The sequence below is a fragment of the Indicator indicator genome, chromosome 20, assembly GCF_027791375.1.
Source record: "Indicator indicator isolate 239-I01 chromosome 20, UM_Iind_1.1, whole genome shotgun sequence".
NCBI lineage: Eukaryota > Metazoa > Chordata > Aves > Piciformes > Indicatoridae > Indicator > Indicator indicator.
Window position 1 is genome coordinate 7,141,000 of NC_072029.1, and position 19,396 is coordinate 7,160,395.

At 43.9% G+C, this 19,396-nt stretch overlaps 1 protein-coding gene across 1 annotated transcript; it reads right to left on the reverse strand.

Moving 5' to 3' along the window:
- Positions 1-1,102: 1,102 nt before the first annotated feature.
- On the reverse strand, positions 1,103-4,574 carry IDI1 (isopentenyl-diphosphate delta isomerase 1). Its single transcript, XM_054390127.1, has 4 exons — positions 4,427-4,574; positions 3,863-3,955; positions 2,408-2,538; positions 1,103-1,420 (listed from the first exon to the last, which is right to left on the reverse strand). The coding sequence occupies exons 1-4, from the start codon at positions 4,566-4,568 to the stop codon at positions 1,103-1,105; spliced, it is 684 nt and encodes a 227-aa protein (XP_054246102.1). The 5' UTR covers positions 4,569-4,574.
- Between the last annotated feature and the right edge of the window lie 14,822 nt (positions 4,575-19,396).

Consider the following 19,396-nt stretch of genomic DNA (forward strand, 5'->3'; position numbering starts at 1 on the left):
GCTTTTGTGGGCAGTGATAAAAAAAAAAAAAATCTTTAATCCAGATAAAAAAAAAATCTTTAATCCAAATTGAGACCCTTCACTATCATTTGTTTTAAGAAGCCTTCCTTCTGACTTGTTACTAGCAACTGACTGCAGGATCAAAAAGCATTAGCTCTTGCCCTCTGCCACTTCTGACTAACTGAAATTAAGAGCTGATGTAAGCCCATGAACTGTGAGCCTTCAGTCTTGGAGTTCAAGGGGTTTGAGTTGTCCAGGATTTTGGAAAGACTCTTACAGTGGATGAAACAAGCTTCAACCAAGCTGCCTGTGTTTTCCAGCAGCTAGAGCAGAACCATTAGAGCCAGGCTACTGCCTAGGTCTGAGGTACCACTGGCATTTGGTATCATTAACCATCATTTTCCATGCAGAGATGGGCAGTACTTGGTCATGAACTAACCAGAGAAGGGTGGTGGCAATAACCCAAACAACCCCTGCAGCATTTATCATCTAAAGCTGTGACACTGCAGCACTTCCAATCCAGCCTTGGCCCATACAAACAACCCCATTACTTAAGCTTTTGTGTGTTCAGATAAAGCGTACAGCAAGGAGAAGAGATTTGGTTTCTGCAATTAAAATCATCCTGATTACTCTAAATTAATTGTTGGGGTTTTCTCTTCAGGCAACTAGCCTTGGCATCCATGCAGCGCTCAAATCCATGTCACCACTTGTCAGAAGGTGCAGTCACATACAGCTGGGATCAGCACAATCAGATGAGCTGGGCAGGAGGTGCCCCACCTCCCTTGCCAGCACCTGTAGTTAGGTGAGGAAGGAACAGCAAACTGGGCACACATGGGATGACATCTTCTGTATCACACCAGGTAATGGAGAAGAGGAACCATGTTACTGTTACCCATTTTACATGAGATTAAGCTTAACTCACCCAAGAGGAACAGGGCTGAGGGGAAGAGGAGCAGAAGGGAGGAAAGAAAACCATCAGCCACAACCATCTCTGTACAAAGTTGTTAAACATGCTCCAGGAGGACCAGTTTTGTGCCTTGGGTCACCAGTTACCATAGTGTTAAGGAGACAGCACAGCAGCACCAGCCCTGCCCCCAGCTGTTTACAGCCTGTGTATTTTCTCATGGTCAACAAATTTGTTCAGGTTAGCCAAGTTATCCCACCACTTAAAAAGAAAGGTCTCTGCAATTAGCTTAAACCACGGGGTAATCTTCACTTCATTCTTGGAGGCTTTGTCCAAGAGCTGCTTCAGTTCCTTCTGGGTCACGTAGCAGTAGCTTTGGATCTCGTTGGGGTCAGGGTTCAGCGTCACATCCTTCTGTACAAATAAGATGTAGTCTATCTCGTGTTCACCCCAGATCCCATCAGACTTGGCCTTGTAGTGAATTCGTGTCAAATAGGAGATGTCTTCTGGAGGTACCTACAACCAAGACACTTGTCAGCACAACTGCCCTGCTGGGCACCACAGCAGAATTGACAGCTCTCAGCCTTTTCCTTGAGAGCATTCCCCCAGTGTACACCTGCTGTGTACACCTGTACTGCCTCACAGGCAATTACTATGAACAATAAGTAACTTGCAGTCTGCTGACAGCAGCTGCACAGTTTCTCTAGTCAGGCTCACTCTCTGGGATACTCTTGAGTGGATTTCTTCTCCACAGAAAGTTTTAAAGGATGTTTCCCAGACCTTGAGGCACACTCATTGCAGCTGATCAACATAGCCCTTACCTGCCAAGGAGAAGACCTGACAGCTGCTTAGAGTCAAGGCCAGAACTGGTGCTGACAGACCACACAAAACCCTCATCTACCAGGGATGCACGCAAGCTGCAGACCAGGTAATTAATTCTGGGGACAACCTAAGCAGTGGCAGGCTGCCTCTCCTGGGTCCGTGACACAAATGTCATTAGTTACAAAATGCAGGAAAAGATTTTGGCTGTGAGCTTCCTTCAAGGAGGTTTTCTGTGCTCTCCCAGACTGCTACTAGAAGCTCTGGGAGCAACACTCTGTGCCCAACCAGCCCTAGAGGAAACTTGGGACTGCAGAGGGACTTGTAGATGAATGGTGCCAGAAGCTCAGTGATGCCCTCCAGGACTACCAGTTCTACAGCCAGCACACAGTGCCCTGCCTGCAGCCTGGAGGAACTACAGCAGCCTAGGCAAGCAGGACAGCCCAGGCAGCCCTAAAGCAGTAACCCTTCATTACAATGATTTACTCTTGGGCAGTGCACCAAACTCCAAAATACCACTCAGCACCATTAGCTTCTGAGGCTCTGCAATCTAGATGGAGGAGTCTCAAATTCACTAAGTTCCCTACAGCTCTTCAGATTTCATCCTGACACAGCCTGTCAGACGCTGTCAGTCTATAAACCAGCAAACATTGGCAAGAATTCCTCTCTCCCTCCTTCCTTTACCTGCTCCACAGGAATTCCTAACTCTGCTTTCAGTCGCCTCTGCGCTGCTCTCCGAACACCCATGGCATTGTTTTCTTCCAGTTCTAGTGGATGGCTTAGAGGATGACTGCAACAAGTGTTGGTAAAACAATCTGCAAGAAGTTTGTATCAGTACATTTTTGATGTGTAAGAAGTACTGCAAAAAAAAAAAAAAAAAAAAAGACAAACCAAAAACCCCACAACCCTGGAAATCAATCCAGAGACACAGGACAGTTAATGAACACAGCCTTGTTTCTCTTTTGTAGAGAAGAGAGGAAGGGTATTTTCACCTCTGCTTTTCTTTCCATATTTTGCACCAAGATTTGCCTGTACCAAGTACTGCTTGGCACATCAGTGTTTCAACACACAAACCTATGCATGCTCATGCCCAAGAAAGCATCTACTTAGAGAAGCAGTTTGGAAAGAACCAATTAAAATTATTTAGGGCAGTTTATATGCAACAGAATACTGAAAAGCCTCCCAGAGCTTCAAGGCCAGTCGACAAAAAGTAGAAGTAAATGAAGAGTTTTTGGTTATGTTTAAATAACAGACCCTCTATCCACTCTGCTTCGTGTATATTGCAAATCACTTATTAGTAATGCAGAATAACTCTCTTTGACCAACTTTTATCTGTAAGAGTCCATGTCAAAAGCATGTAAACCAGAGTCACATTACCCACAAACTACACTTGAGAATTTTGTTAGGTACTGGTCAAGGAGAAAAAAAAAAAAAAAAACAGCAAAGCAAAGCCTAAGGATTCCCTTGGAAGGAAAAAAAGGTCTTTCTTGCCCAAGTTAAAGAGGACTAGGAACGTCTGAAGTGGTTTTCCACCTGAAATTCTGAAACAGATTTATGCTTCCTCCCAAACGTCTGATATAAGCCACATTTCTTTCATTCAACGTATTTTTATGCCTCTCCGTTTGCATTTGATAGCAGTAGTTAAAGAGTCTTCAAAACTCATGCACTACAGAGTCTGTCCACAGTCTCATTTCTTCTATAGTTAAGGAAGTTGAGACAGCCACAGAAAAAGGTCTGCAGAGCTCGCTGAAACACAGCACAGCTGCTGAGCAGCAGGGCTCTGCTACACATCAGCTGCATGTCTTTACTAGTGGAGCCAAGGCACTCTCCAGCTACCAGAGCAATTGCTTCAACTCCTGCAACTACATCTTGCAGCAGAGGAGGTGAACAGCACACAGGATGAAACATGTCAGGGAAGCTCATTTCTCAAGATGATGGCTGGCAACAAGCTGCTAGTGCCATTACCTTACTTCACCCACATTAAAACCACCATAACATCTCAAACTCTTCAATGTGTCTCCTCCAAAGAAGTACATCCTAAAAATCTCAGAATGAGTTACACTGCAAATTAGAGTGCAGTATTTAAAAACATTGATTTAAAGAAACATTTTGATGGATACAATGCATGTCAGTACTGACCTGGAAAGGTAATTTTTGCATTTGACCTCTGCTGCAGCAACAATTTATTTTCTGTATTAAACAGGAAAACGCTGAAAGCTCGGTGCAGTAAACCTGAAAACAAAAGAAACAGAGCTACTTAGGAGGAAGAAAAACATACCAAGACACAGTCTAAGAACTTAGAATGCCCTCAGTTTTTAGATAACTTACATTTAAAATTTATACAGATTAAAACCCAAGGATTTGATAAAAAACTCAGAGTTATTATTTAGGTTTCTGTCATCTTATTTAAGATGACAGATGTCACCAATACAAAACATTAAGCCATTAGGAAAATGCCAATAACAACAATGCAACAGAGGAGTTCTAGTCAACTCAGCCAGTTCACCACTCTGAAGGTGCATAATTGAGCAAGCTTCCAAGGAGGGCTCAGCATCCAGAAATTTACTATCAAAAAGAGAGGAATCAAAAACTCATTAAAAATGGTATGAAATTTCAGGAAGTAAGTATTTTCCGAATAAAGTCATGATTAAATTAAAGCCTCAATCAACTTAATAGTTCAACTAGGAGGCAAGCAAGCTGTACCTTTATCAATGTTTTCATTCAGGTGACAGTTTTTCTTGGTATCTGCTCCAATCTTGTTGTCATTTTCATCAATAAGGATGCACATCTCTGCCAAGAGCTGCACCTGCTGTTCATCCAGGTGATCTGTGTTGACTTCAGGCATCGTGATGGTAGCAAAAGTTCTACTGAAAAACACAGTGAAGAGTCATCTGGTAATAACAAAACCTGTAAGATTCTGGGCACTACACAGCACTATGAAAAATGCTAGCGGGAATGGAACAAAAATAAAATGGGTAGATTCAGATAGGATGTTAGGAAGAGATTCTTCACCATGAGGGTGGTGAGACACTGGAACAGGTTGCACAGGGAGGTGGTGGAAGCCTCATCCCCAGAGGTTTTTAAGGCCAGGCTGGATGTGGCTCTGAGCAACCTGCTCTAGTGTGAAGTGTCCCTGTCCACGGCAGGGGGGTTGGAACTAGACGATCCTAGAGGTCCCTTCCAACCCTGAGAATTCTATGATTTTGTGCTATGGGAAGAACTAACTCATCTCAGCCAGACCCAACAAATGGGCAGAGCATGAGAAATAACCAAATGGGTCAGTTTTCCAGCACGGTGTAAATGGTGCCCCAATCCTATTTGGGGGCTTTTACATGCTTTTCAATTTCTGAAGCTTCCTCCCCGCAATGCCAAGCGCCGCTATCTAAGGTGTAGGTGCTCAGCTGAGCGTATTGTTGTTGTTTGACAACCCACACAGCAGCTGCTGCAGGACAGCTGTGCCAAGTGTACGAGTCCGGTGGGCTAATAGTGTGTGAAATGCAGTTGCGAACATCAACCTGCTCTACCCCACACTGTCTGCGTGCCCTGCACACTGCCGCCGGGTCAGCCTCACAATGACAGGCACCGTGTGCGCCAGTGGTTTTTCCTCCCGTCAGCAAGAGCTAAGTAACGAGGGTTCCCCGGAAAGGACACGCTGCCCAAGGCGCTCCCCAAACACTCCTCAAACTCTGCTTTCGCTGCCCCGTCCCGCTCCCTCGGCCCGCTGCCCTACCGCTCTGCAGCCCCCTTCCCTGCCGCCGGCTGCTGCAGCAGCTGCTCCTCGCTCTCGCCAGCCCCGTCCTTCAGCCTTCCTCACCTCTCGGCCCAGACCTTCCCCTCGCACTGGCCAGCGGCGGAGGCAAGCAGCTGGTGGTAGACCCACACACAACGGCGACGCCCCTGAGGGCCGGCGGCTCCTCGGCAGCCCGCACTAACGGCCCGGCGCACCACGCGCCACATCGCCCGTCACGCCTCTGCCGCCAATGGCAGCGCCCGCAGCGCCGACGTCACCGCATCGCCCGATCGCCCCACTGCGCCGCGGGCTGCCCCGGGCACGCACCAACCAGTGACAGCACGGAGAGGCGGCGACTCAACCATCCACCACCGGCCAATACAGAGAGGGGATAGCGGCGAGCCAGCCAATGGGAGCGGGGGAGCCGGGTCACGCGGCGGCCCGGCCCAGCTATTTCCGGCCGGCTGCGGAGTTGGGGTTTCGTTGCGAGCCGAGATTTCGGGGCGCCTTCCGTCACCGAGCGAGGGTTGTGGGATATGCTGGTGCGCCAGGGCAGAGGGACAGATTCGCCATGCTGGGGCGAGGCTGGGCGGCGATCGGTGCGGTAAAGGCCTGGCAACCTTCGGCGCTTCACTTGTAGAGCGCCCTGCGTTGCATCGCGTTGTTCCTGGGACTTGCAATGATGGAAGGTGCTGGTGTCGTGGGAGCTTTGAGTATTTCTCCCAGGCAACCAGCAGCAGAACGAGGGGACACAGTCTGAAGTTGTGCCAGGGGAGGTATAGGCTGGGTATTAGAAGGTAGTTCTTCACAGAGAGAGTGATTGCGCATTGGAATGGGCTGCCCACGGGGGTGGTGGAGTCGCCGTCCCTGGAGATGTTCAAGAAAAGACTGGATGAGGCACTTAGTGCCATGGAGTAGTTGATTGGATAGGGCTGGGTGGTAGGTTGGACTGGATGGTCTTGGAGATCTCTTCCAACCTGACTGATTGTATTATTCTAAGCGCTGCTGTTTGTCTTTCACCCATCCATGGAAAACAAAGGACTGCACTGAACCATTGAGTCGTTTTGGCTGGAATTAAGATCATCAGGATCATGAACCCAGCACTGCCAAGTCCATCACTAAGCCATATCACTAAGCATCACATCTGTGCATCTTTTAAATACGTCGAGGGATGGTGACTCCATTACTGGCCTGGGCAGCCTGTTCCCAGGGCTTCACAACCCATTTGGTGAAGAGCTTTTTCCTAATGTCCAATGTAGATCTCCCCTGGCACTACTTGAGGCCATTTCCTCTTGTCTTACCACTGTTAAATGGGAGAATAGTGTCACACCCACCTTGCTAGGACCTCCTTTCAGGTAGTTGTGGAGAATGATAAGGTCTCCCTTGAGCCACCTTTTCTCCAGAATAAATGGCATCGGTACCCTCAGCTGTCAGTGCCAGCTCCTACAAATGCAGTTCCTGGATTGAATTTCTGATCAATGCCCATAGAGTCCCAGGGCATTTTGGCAGTTTCTGTTACACTTGGATGTTTTTCTCTGCTCTGTAGTGGCATCCTTTGAATTAAAGAGGTTAAGTGTGTGCCATACAGATCACAGCTTGGGGAATGCTGTCCACTGGTCAGCTACAGTTTGTAGAAAACAGCTACTCTGTTAGTAAAGATCTGCCAATACCTAACTAGTTAAGTCTCTCAGGGACACAGAAAAAAATCAGTTTCTGGACAAGGAATCAAGTATAGGCAGTATGTGAAGGTGAGCTGCTCAGATACAAGGGTTCTAGGTATGCAGATACCCAGTTCAAAGGGAACTTCTATATCAGCCTCTGCAAAAACATCACACACCATAGATGAGTACATCTTGAGCAGGACCTCTCTTGCTGGTTTATTGCCTGTTCATGGGGTTGGATTTATAGTTAGATTCCACAAAGGGCCTGTAAATGATATTTCACATGTCTTGGAGGCATCACTGCCTCTCAGCTCCATCCCAGCATTTTAATCTGGTAGCTCCTGTGGCCAGGCCAGATGGCCTGTCATTTAAGGATACCATTAGCAGAACAAAACATTTAAGCTGACAGCTAATATCTTACAAGGGGGGTATCTTACAGGGATTTCCCTGTGCAGAGCTTGATGAAAGAAGAGGGAGGGTAGGAGTGGATGCCACTTGAAACCAGAAGAGTGCATCAGAAAAGAAGGGGGAAAAAAAAAAAAGACTCTGAGAATGTGCCATTTGCTGCACATCCCTCAAACTACAGCAAACACAATATATGGACAGTAATATTGATGTGAATATTGTGTTATTCATTAATACATCACAAACAGAATCATTTAAAAAAAAAAAGCAGCCAAAAAGGACAAAAGAGACAAAATAAACCCTTTTCACGCAACAGACAAGGGAGAGGCCTTCCAAGTCTTTAACCAAAGGCAATTTCAGGATCAGGTGCTTTATGTCACCTCTATCATCTTTTCTCTCGCACCCCTCCAGCCTTGCCCTGTACCTTCAAAGAGAAGGTATTGAAAAGAAACCATCCTCATTTTGTAAGGGCAAAAGCTCCACACTTGGATTCCACCCAAATGCACAGAAGCATGCCTGCAGTGACATATATCTGCCTTAGAGACTTAAATGTGTGCATCCTTTGATATCTGCTGACTGGTTGCAGACACTCCACTAACAAGGTAAAATCCATTTCTTGTCATCACTGGGAAGTCTGTCATTTCACCTGAAAATCCAACTACCTGCAAATCACTGTCAGGATTTTGCTGTCTGCTAAGATAAAGGAAAATGCAACCTGCACCAAAGTGGAGGAAATCAACTTAGTTCTCCAGCAAGTTAAACTAGATGATGGTAAAGCACAGGATGAAGTCAACACTGAACAAACCTGGCCTTTGACCCCAGCTGAGAATGCACAGACTCTTGAGACATGTCTGCTCACTTTTCAGCCTTGCCAAGAAAAATATTTTTTTCCCCACCCTTCACATCCAACCTGTCTCTTTTTTAAGCTTCTTGTTCACTTGTTCTAATGTTTAAGACCTCCAAGTCTCTGTTCTCAGATACAGACCTATCTTTGTTCCTGGTCTCTCTGAGGAACCCCTCTTAGGATTCTCCTCCTGCCCTGGAGAAATAGTTCTGCAGACAACATTTATCCAACTGATCCGCTTATGTGCAGAATAAACAACAGCCTGGGCTTTATCTGAATTGGGAGGAAAATAACTCCCAGTCCTGACTAATCTGCTGTTGTTTACCTGACCCTTCTTTCTTAAAAGGCCTATTTCAGGAAAATGGGTTTGCTTCAGCTCTCTTCAGAGAAGCCAGATAGCTTTGCAGTAACAATGTAATATATAAGTAGGATGTTTTATTTGCATTTTGTTTTGCTGCCTCAAGTGTAATAGAAAGTGTGCAATGATGGATAGCTTCCAAATGTGTTTATACAGCACAAGGTGATGATTAATGATACAGGAAACAGCTGTTTTAGGAAGAGGTATTAGGACATTTCCTATCTGAAGGAACAAATAACCCTCGAGTCCTTTTCTCTCTTAGATCTGTTTTTTTTTCTTCTTTCTTTTGGTCTGAGTTCTGGATAGGTGGTTCTGTCTTTCCCTGCTACTTTTACAGGTTTCGGAAATCTTAATTTGGGAAATTCAGCTGTTATTCTGTTCTGTTGCTGGTTTCCTAAGCCTTGTATCTTGTCTTCTCAAGTCCAGATGTGGGCCCATTAGCAGGTTTGGAAGGTGATGTCCAGGAGAACCTAAATGTTGCCACTCTGTTTTCTGTAATGACTATTTAAAAAGCTCCTTAGCTGTTACTATGATGCTGACTAGTACTGCCCCCATTCCCCAGGCTCCTGTACTGCTGTCTCTTGCTTTAAAAACAAGTAGCTGGTGAAAAACAGGTGCAGCACAGTGCCTTCTGCTCTTGCAGTGCCATAACAAAATGAAAAAAGCTACAGGGCTGGACTCACAACAGGACACTGGCTGTTCTTTTTCAAGAGAAAGCAAATGCATCCACACAAGGACTGTCACTTTTCATACCAGAATCATCCTCTCTCAAGGAAAGAGTTGTTTAAGTCCCTGTCCTTCCTTATTGCAGTATTTTGCATTTTTTCCAGGAAAAATATGGCCATTTCTGTATTGCCTCTTGTTGCTATAGCGTGAGCTGCTCTTGAAGGTAAGGTGGCTGCTAAGTGTCTTCCCAAATGGGAATCTTTGTTCTCTCTCTGGACTTTCTTTTTTCCTTTGTACCTACAGGTAAAACTATTGCAGTACAATAGAATTATATCAGGATTAAGTAACTTTGTTAGGAATAATGAGGCTTAAAAAAACCCATTTAGTTAGGAATTGAATAGCTGAGGACTGGAGTTGTGACTTGGCTAAGAAGGCTGAGGGAATGGCAGCTGCATCGACTGTGAAGAGAATTCAAAGCATCACACAGTGGCATTTGGTCAGGTTAGGTTGTGTTCAGGCTTCCTCCCACGCATCTCTGTTCTATCTTTTGTCCATCTTCTGCCAGTCCTGTTTCCCCTCCCTCTTCCTCTCCTTAAAACCGTTATTTGTTTTGTTCCATTCCTTTCTTGTTTTGGTGGCTTCAAAAAAGGAAAAACGCTAAGCTTAGAGAATCATAGTATGATTCAGGTTGGAAAAGACCCTTAAGGTTTTCAAGTTATGCTGGTTGTCTTGCAGAACAACATCCAGTGATGAAAAAGATGCTTCTAAGAAGGTAAACCACATTACTTTTGTCAGTGTTAATACAGCTACAATTAAGACATGACTGCACAGAAGGAGGAAGAAAGGAAAAAGAAGACAAAAGAGAGCAGCAGGCGTACTTGTAGCTGCAAAGTACATGAAAAGAAAATGTAATATTTTCAGCTCTCACTCTGAGGCACATGTTCCCCTGGCCTTTTCACAGTCCTCTTCTGAGGCAGCCAGATAATCTGCAGGAAGAGAGAAAATAATTAGGCATAGGGCTCTTTTGACTTTCACAGCCTGCTATAATGAATAAGAATTTTAGGTGAAGGTTTCTTCCAAGTGTTAATCAGCAGAGGAATTAATCACATTTCAATTATGTGTCGTAAGCTTCAAAGCCAGCAGCCTGCTCGCAGAATGTAGTGCTTAGCTTTGATTCACTGCTGCTGCCCTATCGCCTTGCAGATGCAGTTGGAAAAGTCCAGATTTGGTATCTCACAGCCATTCTATATTAAAAAGTGAGGAATTCCAGTGGTGTTTCAGGAAAGCTTCATCTGCCTTGGCAGCCCACGGTGGTCCACTCGGGCAACAGTGAGGACGAAACACAACTCAGCATGAAATTACAGTCAGGAGAGCCCGGGCCAAGAGCCAGCCCCCGAGGGGCGGGTGGGCTGGTGGCAGCGCTGCCCTTTGCCTCAGTCCTTCGCGGTCTGGCAGGGCCTGCCCTGGCCATTCGGCTTCTGCGGTGGGCTCCGTCTACCAGGATTTACGGCACCCACCCCAAACGAGCCGTCCAGCTGGCGGCCTGTGTCACGTTCATGTAACATTCCTGAACCTCCGGGCAGAAGCCGCCCGGGGCAGCGGGCAGCAGGCAGGAGGCTCGGCTGGCGGCGAGCGGCGGCTGCCCACCGCCAGCCGGTCGCCATAGCGCCCCCGCTTCCGCCTGGCGCCGGATGTCGCCGGGAGGGCTCCTCACCAGAGAGGCGCGTCCCTGCTGGAGCGCGGCACCGGCTCGTCACTGCTACCGTTGCCCCACCTGCCCTCCTCCTCCTCCTCCTTTCCCCTGCCGCCTCCGGCCCTGCCCCTTCCCGCCTGCCGTCCTGGCTGTGGCTGACAGGTGAGTGCTGGGGACCGCTGCGCTCCCTCGCCCCTCTCCCCTCAGCGGGGCGCGGACCCTCCGCCATCTTCCTGCCCACCGAGTTCCCCCCCGCCCCAGCCGGAGGCAGGGGCTGCCCCGAGGGCCTGCGGGCGCAGCGCGGCGCGGAGGGAGCTGCGGGGAAGGGCTGAGGCTGTGGCCGGGGCATGGGGCGGGAGAGCAGGGGCTGGGGTCTCGGGGAAGAGCAACGGGCGCTGACTGCGCGGTGCCGCTGCCTCGCCAGGCCCGTGGCGTAAAGCGGGGCTTCTGCCTCGGCAGCCCCTCCCAGCTCACCCTATCCCTGTTTCGTTCCCTGCGAAATGATTTCCACGTTTTCTTGAAACCCGTAATAATTGAAAATAAGCCCTTCTGCCTCTTTCTCTGGGTGGTGGGTTTGGGGTTTTGAAAGATTTTTCTGTAACACTTGCAGCCCGAGGCTGTAGGGATGGCTGCAGGTCTGCAGACAGTGAAAACAAGGGTGTCTGCTCAGGAGGCTCTGCTCCCTAACTTTATTTATGTATTACTGCATAGTCGAAGGACAAGCCAAGTGTAGCACCTCATTAGTTTACAGATAGAGTTCAGAACCTACCACACGTACAGATGAAGGAAAAATGAAATTCCTGAATTCCCTGAAGTGGGGCACAGCTGCTTGAGGATGGGAAATGCCATTTGTGGAGGGATGGGATAGATCTGGCCTTCGGCAGTGGGAGGGTGACTTGGAACCGTCTGTGAGATGGGTAAAAGTTACCTCTGTAAAGAGCCATTTGTAGTGTTTCTGTCTGTGAGCTAAAAACCATGAAAGCAAATTTGAGGGAAGACTTAATATGCTTAGTGTATTAAGAGGTTGACTAGATGTTAGCTTCCAGTTCTGAAAGGATATTAAAGAACAATAAGATTATTCTTACGCAAAGGCGAGGAAAACTTTCAAGTTAAGCCTTGAACCGTTGTTCAATGTTGGTGTTTGTGAGGAAAGAGAAACTTCTATGTGTTTCTATCCTTCCTTTTATATCTTCCAGCTTGTCGAAGTTTGTTTTGTTACAGCACTTGAAAGCATTGCCTTCTGTAACAGTAATCCATGGGAGATGTACCTAAAGAACTGGTGGAGCAGCTTTAAAGTGATTCAGTGTCATTTGGTACACCTTGAAATTATACAAATGTCTATTGTGCAGGCACCCATTTTGCAACATCACTGCAGTGTTGTTCTCCTTAAGCAAATTTCTCAAACTGTTTTTCCAAGCAAGCCTGCTGTTGGCATTTCTTAGGTGATCTTTTTGAAAGCGAGTTGGTAACCTCAAGAATCCTCAAGTATGTTTTCTAATGAGTGGTTTATATCAGATAAGATCTTGTGTGTGCGTGTGTCAGCCCTAAGATATCCAACTTTAAATGTAGCTTTGTGTGTTGTGGACTTGGGCAATATTTGAAGGAAAGACACCTACACCAGACATTAGAATTTAAAGCAGAGTCCACTGTATTTTATTTTTTCTTTGGCTGGTTGTTTTTTTTTAAATTTGTCTATTTGTCCCTAAACTGAATTTTTCATGTTAAATCAAAGTCTCTTCCAAAGATGAGACTGTTTCTATAACATAGACATGCCCTTCCACCATCTTTTTTTTTCCAGTTTAGGACTTTTTCAAAGGATGCAGTCTCTTGTATGGACTGAAATGCATTGGTAGAGGCACGGGAGAAATTCTGTGATTGTGGTGATAGTGTCTTTAAAGAAAAACTGACTTCTACAATGTTCAGAAACTGCAGGCCAGAACTAGCATGCCTCAAGTAAGAAGTTAAGTGGCATTGTGTTACATGTTTAACATGAAGTTTGAATCATTTTGTGCCATGGAATGAACTCTTGGAGCTGAGGCTACTAGCTTGTCTTGTGAATGATTAGTTCTGGATGCCACTGCTTCAAACCTCTGTGGGGAGAATCTGTTAGTACTGAGGAATGCACAGGAATTGAGATGGTCTGACAAGGCCACACCAGAGGATACTTAAAGAACAAAGGTTATTGGTGCTTCAGAAAAGCTTACTAAATATATTTTGTGTCAGTTACATGTTTTTGGTGATGTTTGAACCAGTAGAAAGATTCTGATTTGCAAGCAAGTACTATATTCCCAAAGTAAGAGCAATGATATTAGAGGTCACTCTGCTTGCATGAAAGCATAATAGCAGTTTATCCAGTATATTGATAATAAGTGCCTAAGCATTGTTTAGAGACTAGCACAATAAGATTCTGGCCTCTTAATGTGGTGCAGTGCTTCCTTAAACAAATACTTGGCTAAACTGCATTTGCTCTTGAACTTCCTTAGGATTCCTCACCCTGAGGTTTTGTGTTTGCATACCTGTGCATGCATGCATGTAGACCACTTCTAGGCGATTAGGGATTTGCTATACAGGAACAGGAGCTAAAATGTCTGTGAAACAGCTAAGGAAATAGAGTAGCCTCCTTTTAGGATTTCACATATTTTGGGATTTAGCCAGCAGTACATAATTCAGCAAGACCAGAAGCTGTCTGTCACACTCTTCAGTAAAGTCAGCTAATCAATACTGATTAATAAAAACAAGTATGCTATATACTTGTAAGTAACTGACTAGTGTTAAATATAAGATTATATTGTACCCTGTACCATCTAAACAGGTTGAAGCAGTGAGCACACTCATAGGTGGTACAAATGTCAAAGGAAAGTTGCATGCTTTCAGGACATCAGCAATTTCACTTGACAGCTCTTGATCTGTTGGACCCAGGCAGGTATCTTCTATATTCTAAATTAAAGAAAAGTCATCCAAGTGTGATAATTACTGTTGTTTAATATTTGTTAAGATAAGTCTGTATGATTGAGAATCTGATTTCTTGCTTTAGTTTGGCAGACTGGGTCTGCACTGCATTCTGGTGTGATTGCAGCATTTGCTGACATAATTGAATTAGGAAGATCAAAGCTTGCTTGCAGCAGAACTGGGCTGGCTCAGGCTTGGATGTTGATGCTAAAAACTTGCTTGGAGTAGGTGCCTACTAGTGCCTTAAAACTCTTATTGTTGATTTCCAGATGTATAATGTACTTAAAATTCATTGGTTCATCTTCTTTAATATGCTTTGTGTCAAAGGGAGGTTGTCAGCTTTTCAGTGGCGGATGCTTCCCCTTTTTGCATTTCAGGGAACATCCCATTTGTTTGAAAGAATACTGCACTAAATTTAGGGGGAAAATCGATGTTGTAATGCTAGAGTGGATTTCATAAGGTTTGAGCACACTTATCAGTGATTCTAGCATCATTTGTGAGGATCTGGAATAGTTTGTTTCCTAAATATTTATTTTTAGCAGAACAACTAGTCTTACAAAGCAATCTGTTTAGTCTGATCTTTCTCAAGTGTGCTGTATTCTTGGTGCTGGCATTGAATTAATGGCAGTTGAATGTTCAGCATCCTTGAGAAAAACAGTTCACTGCATACCTCAAAATCAAAGTTTTGCTCCTTTAAATTTTATTTCTTTGCATATTAATAAAGATTGTAATGGCATATGTTAATACTTAATTCTCCCTAACTCATGAGTAATGCTGTCAAACTGAGTTACATGTAATTATGAACTTTATGATCATTCTCCTCTCTCTCCCCTTTCCTTCCCTGCTGTGTGGACCCATCCTCCATGTTAATTGACATTTTTGTATCTTAAGGTTTTAATGCTGCACAGAACAATAACTGCTGTTGTAAAATAGCCCTTTGTTTCTTAGGCAGTATACACTGAAATTTTGTTCTAAACCATGCTTGAAAACAAGAGACCTGTCTGAGAGATTTAGGAGCACATACTTCTGTGGTGTTATGATAATTAATATTTTTTTTTCCTTCTGACACAGTTTAATGAATAAGTATTACTGCTGCTAAACTCCAAACAAAGTGGAGCGGGGAGTTCTTGCGTAAGGGATGTTGCTGAAACTTCCTGATGCTTTCCCTTTTACAGGCTTGAGTGTTGTCCTGAATGAACAAAAAAGGAAATGCAATACTGTAGCTATTCTCTCTGCACTCTGATACTTCTTAAAACAAATTTTCTGCCTGGCCCCAGCAGCATGCATATCCCAGAATTTCTTTCCCTTTAGCAGTCTGCTTTTCTCTGTTCAAGTGTAGAAGTAGGAGGCAATAGAACTAGTTGATTGCTGCAGTGATTGACTAGTTGAGTGCTGCAGTCCTGTAAGACCAGGGTGTCTACTTTGGTGCCATTTCTCTGCTGTAGCTGAATAAAATAGTAATTGGTTACACATCTGTTCTTTACTGCTACTCTGATGAAATATTTCCTGTGACTGAATACATGGTAACATCTGTTACAGAAAGGTAGGTGGCAGAACTTTAACACAATGTGAAATATGCTGTGAGTTTAATTAACCAGCACAACTGAAATAGCCAAGTATCTTTGCTTTTAGAAAGCAGTAATCACCTGTGGACTAGATGTTTTCTAGGACATCTTTCTCCTCTACTTCTGCTGATCGACTTTGTCAGAAATTCCTTTGGTAGGGTTCTCCTGAGGCTTTGACAGATGATTGTGTGAAGGACACTATGCCAACGTAGCATTTTCCAAAAGGATTGAGAGGAATAACTCAGTAAGTCTCAGAAGCTCATGTTTTAACAGTGCAGTACTTGTGAACTGCCACAGTTAATGGGTATAGTTTAGTAATGAAACAATCACTCTTCCATTTGTTTTCTTGGAAAGTACTTTTATTCAGGTATGTTTTTTTTTTTTTTTTTACTTTTGATCACGAATTTCAAGCTTTTGTGAATTCAGCTTCATCTGAGCCCCATACTTCTTTTCAGAATCCATTAGTATCACTAAAAGGTTATGAATAACTAAATCTGACTAACAATATATAGTGGGTCATTTGGAAGCGTTTTTCCTTTGTTTGACTGGGTTTTGGTGCTTCACCTTGACATATCTTGATGTTTTCCCTCACTCCCCTCTCCTGTCACTAGTGTATTCTAACTACAAAGTTTCAAAAATGTGAAAGACTGACTGGTTTGTCTACTACTGACTGTTTCACTAATCAATATTTAATATGGTTTTCATAGGATATGTAACATGACACTGATATTCTGGACAGGTAATTTTCATTGTTTGAAAACCTTACATAATAAGGGGAATCAGGTAACTGCTAGAAATGAGCACCTTATTAATTTAATTTTTTCAGCATCATATTGCCAAGGATCTGTTTTGTGAAATCCACTCTTGAAAACCTATGGCTTCTCACTGTTGCAATTAGCATCAAAATAGTTCTGAAAAATCAAAGATTAAATATTTAAAGGGACACTGTCACTTTTTAAAAGAGAGTTCTAAAAACTCTTTGCTACTCCCTTACTGAAAGGCTGTAAGGCTATTTGGTGAAATTCAGAGCAGTATTAAAGGCAGTGAAGCTAGTCACCTTCAACTTCTCCTTCCTGTCCTCTGTATGCACATGCCTGCTTGTTGCCTCTTTGGTTGTGGTTTGCTATGGCTGTGTGCACCTTCTTGCAGAGCCTGAGGGAGAGCATGCATGCTTGCTCTCTCCAGAACAGTGCATGATAGATGTGTTCATGCTGGTGCATGAGGAGAGTGCTGTTATACTGTCCGTGCCACTGGCTGCAGATGAGGTACTGCTACCAAACAGATCTGGTAATGGAGGTGTTTCTTACCTAAACAGCTCTGTTTGCTTATGAGCTGTGAAAGTAGAAACTTCTGTGTAGTTAATCTGAGAATTTCACTGTGTAAAAGTATCATCTGATGCATTTGACTGTGTCCCTTTAAATTTGAGATGCTAGAACATAGAGCTGCCAAATCTGTAGGCATCAGTGCTGAGTGATGCAGTTGATTCACTTTAGGGAAGGAAGCAGTCTGGCAGAGGAGGACTTTGGGACACTGGTGGATGAAAAATTGAACATGAGGCAGCAATGTAGGCTTGCAGCACAGAAAGTCAGTTGTATCCTATGCTGGCCAGTGGCACAAGGAAGACATGGACCTGTTGGAGCAGGTCCAGATGAAATACACAGCCACGAAAATATCAGAGGGCTGTAACACCTCTCCTATGAAGAAAGGCTGACAGAGTTGAAGCTGGTTGTTTTGGAGAAGAGAAGGCTCTGGGGAGACCTTACTGTGTTCTAGCATTAATTAAAAATGGCCTACAGGAAAGATGGAGAGACTTTTTACCAGGGCCTGTAGTAATGGCACGAGGAGTAATGGTTTTAAACTAAAAGAGAGTAGGTTTATACTAGATGTAAGGAAGACATCTTTTATAATGAGGGTGGTGAAACACTGGCCCAGGTTGCCCAGAGAAGTGGTGGATGCCTCATGGCTGAAAACACTCAAGGTCAGGTTGAAGGGGACTCTGAATAACCTGATGTAGTTGAAGGTGTCCCTGCTCACTGCAGGATATGTTGGATGAGATGACCCTTAAAGGTCCTTTCCAAAGCACCGTTTCATTTTACGAAGCAATCCAGAAAAGGGTGTTTCTTGATAAGAGTCCTCTCAAATGAAGTTCCCTGGCAGCAGAGGGTGAATGGCAGTTGACACAGCTAAACCAGAGCCTGCTAAGGCAGAAACCACTGTAGCACCTCTGTGTGCAGCTGGAGCTCAGCAGCCAGCTCTGGAAGTCAGTTGGTGTTTTGTCACAGAGGTTCAATGAAGCGGTGTCAACTGATTTGTGTTATTACTATATGTAACTATGTGTATATAGATATAAAGTGTTTTATCATGTCTGTGGTGCTTTGGGCCTTAAAAAGTAATCCCAGACACTGCAGAGAGCAGTAAACTGAAAGCCACTGAAAGAGTGGTTCCCAAGGGGAGACAGGAAGGAGGGTGGAAGAGAGATGAATTATACATTTGAGATCTGATCACGTTTTGAAGAGAAGCAGAAATGTGAGAAGCACTGAAAACTTGTTCCAAATTCTTTGACTGTATGTCCAAGAACAGGAAGGTCCTTAGTGAAGGCCAGGAAGCTGGCAACAGCTTGTTTATGGGATGGGCTTTTAAAAGTTTCCATCCTGTCTTTTTACGGTAAAGGGATCTAGCCACAGTGAGAAAAGAAACCTAGTCAAATAAGAAATGACCTAATGGTGGTTCTTTCTCTCCTTTCTTCTTTAATTTGTGACTATAGCTAATTAGTTACTGCTGATTAATCACAGATCAAAAGCTCTGATGGGATTAGATGCAGGGGAGAACTGTGCAGAGTCCAGAGGAAATGAACAAAATCATTTCAGTGCTGTACAACATACTGGTGTAACCTGAATTTTATTTTAGGTTCACTATGGAATTGATGTCAGGTTACTGGAACTTGTGTGTTCCAGAAGCTAATTAAAATACCAGATTTTTTAATGAAGTTTGAGGATGGATGTGCATCAAAACCTTAACTAAATCTAGTCTCATTTTGATAGAAGTACATATATTTTTATATATTTTCATTATTTGATATCCAAAGCAAATTTGAAGCTGTTTGCATTCATGATGCATACTTTGTTTTTAGCAAGGTCTGTTTTTCCTTGGCTTTATGATCTGTTAAAAAGGTGAAAAGACCACGTGAAAGCCACCAAACTGGTTAATGCCTAATCTTGTTCATAGTGATGGTGCTCATTCCTAGCTTGAGATCCAGTGCGTTGGTGGATCTTAAATTGGAAGTGGCCCTGGGTTTGGTTTCATTTCTCTCTGATCAACTTATTTAAAAGGAAGCTCAGTTGCTTGTTAGCTTTGCCAACTCTGCTCTTCTATTTCTCTGCAGACTATTGCATATATTTTAAGTTGTAATTGTTGTTTCAGAAATAATTAATGCTGGAGAATGAATTTTTATTTTATTCTCTACATTCATGATTGCAAAATTGTCAATAATTAATACTAAAACATTAGAAATTTTTGACAACTAGTACCTCATGAAATGAAAAATAATTTCTATTGAATATCAGGTTTAAATTAAAAAATTCAGTAATGTTTGTAAAAACCCAAGATTTTGATAGTAAAGAATGTATTCACCTTTATACAAGAAATCAAATATAATTTGATTTGCCTTAAACAGGGGAAAGCAGTGGATCATGCATGGTAATGTTAATTAGTGATACTGTCAGGTGTTTTTACTGATATTAAAATGTGTATTTGGCTTTAACTGCCAGAAATTAACAGCGACAACAGCCTGGTAAGCTAGGTG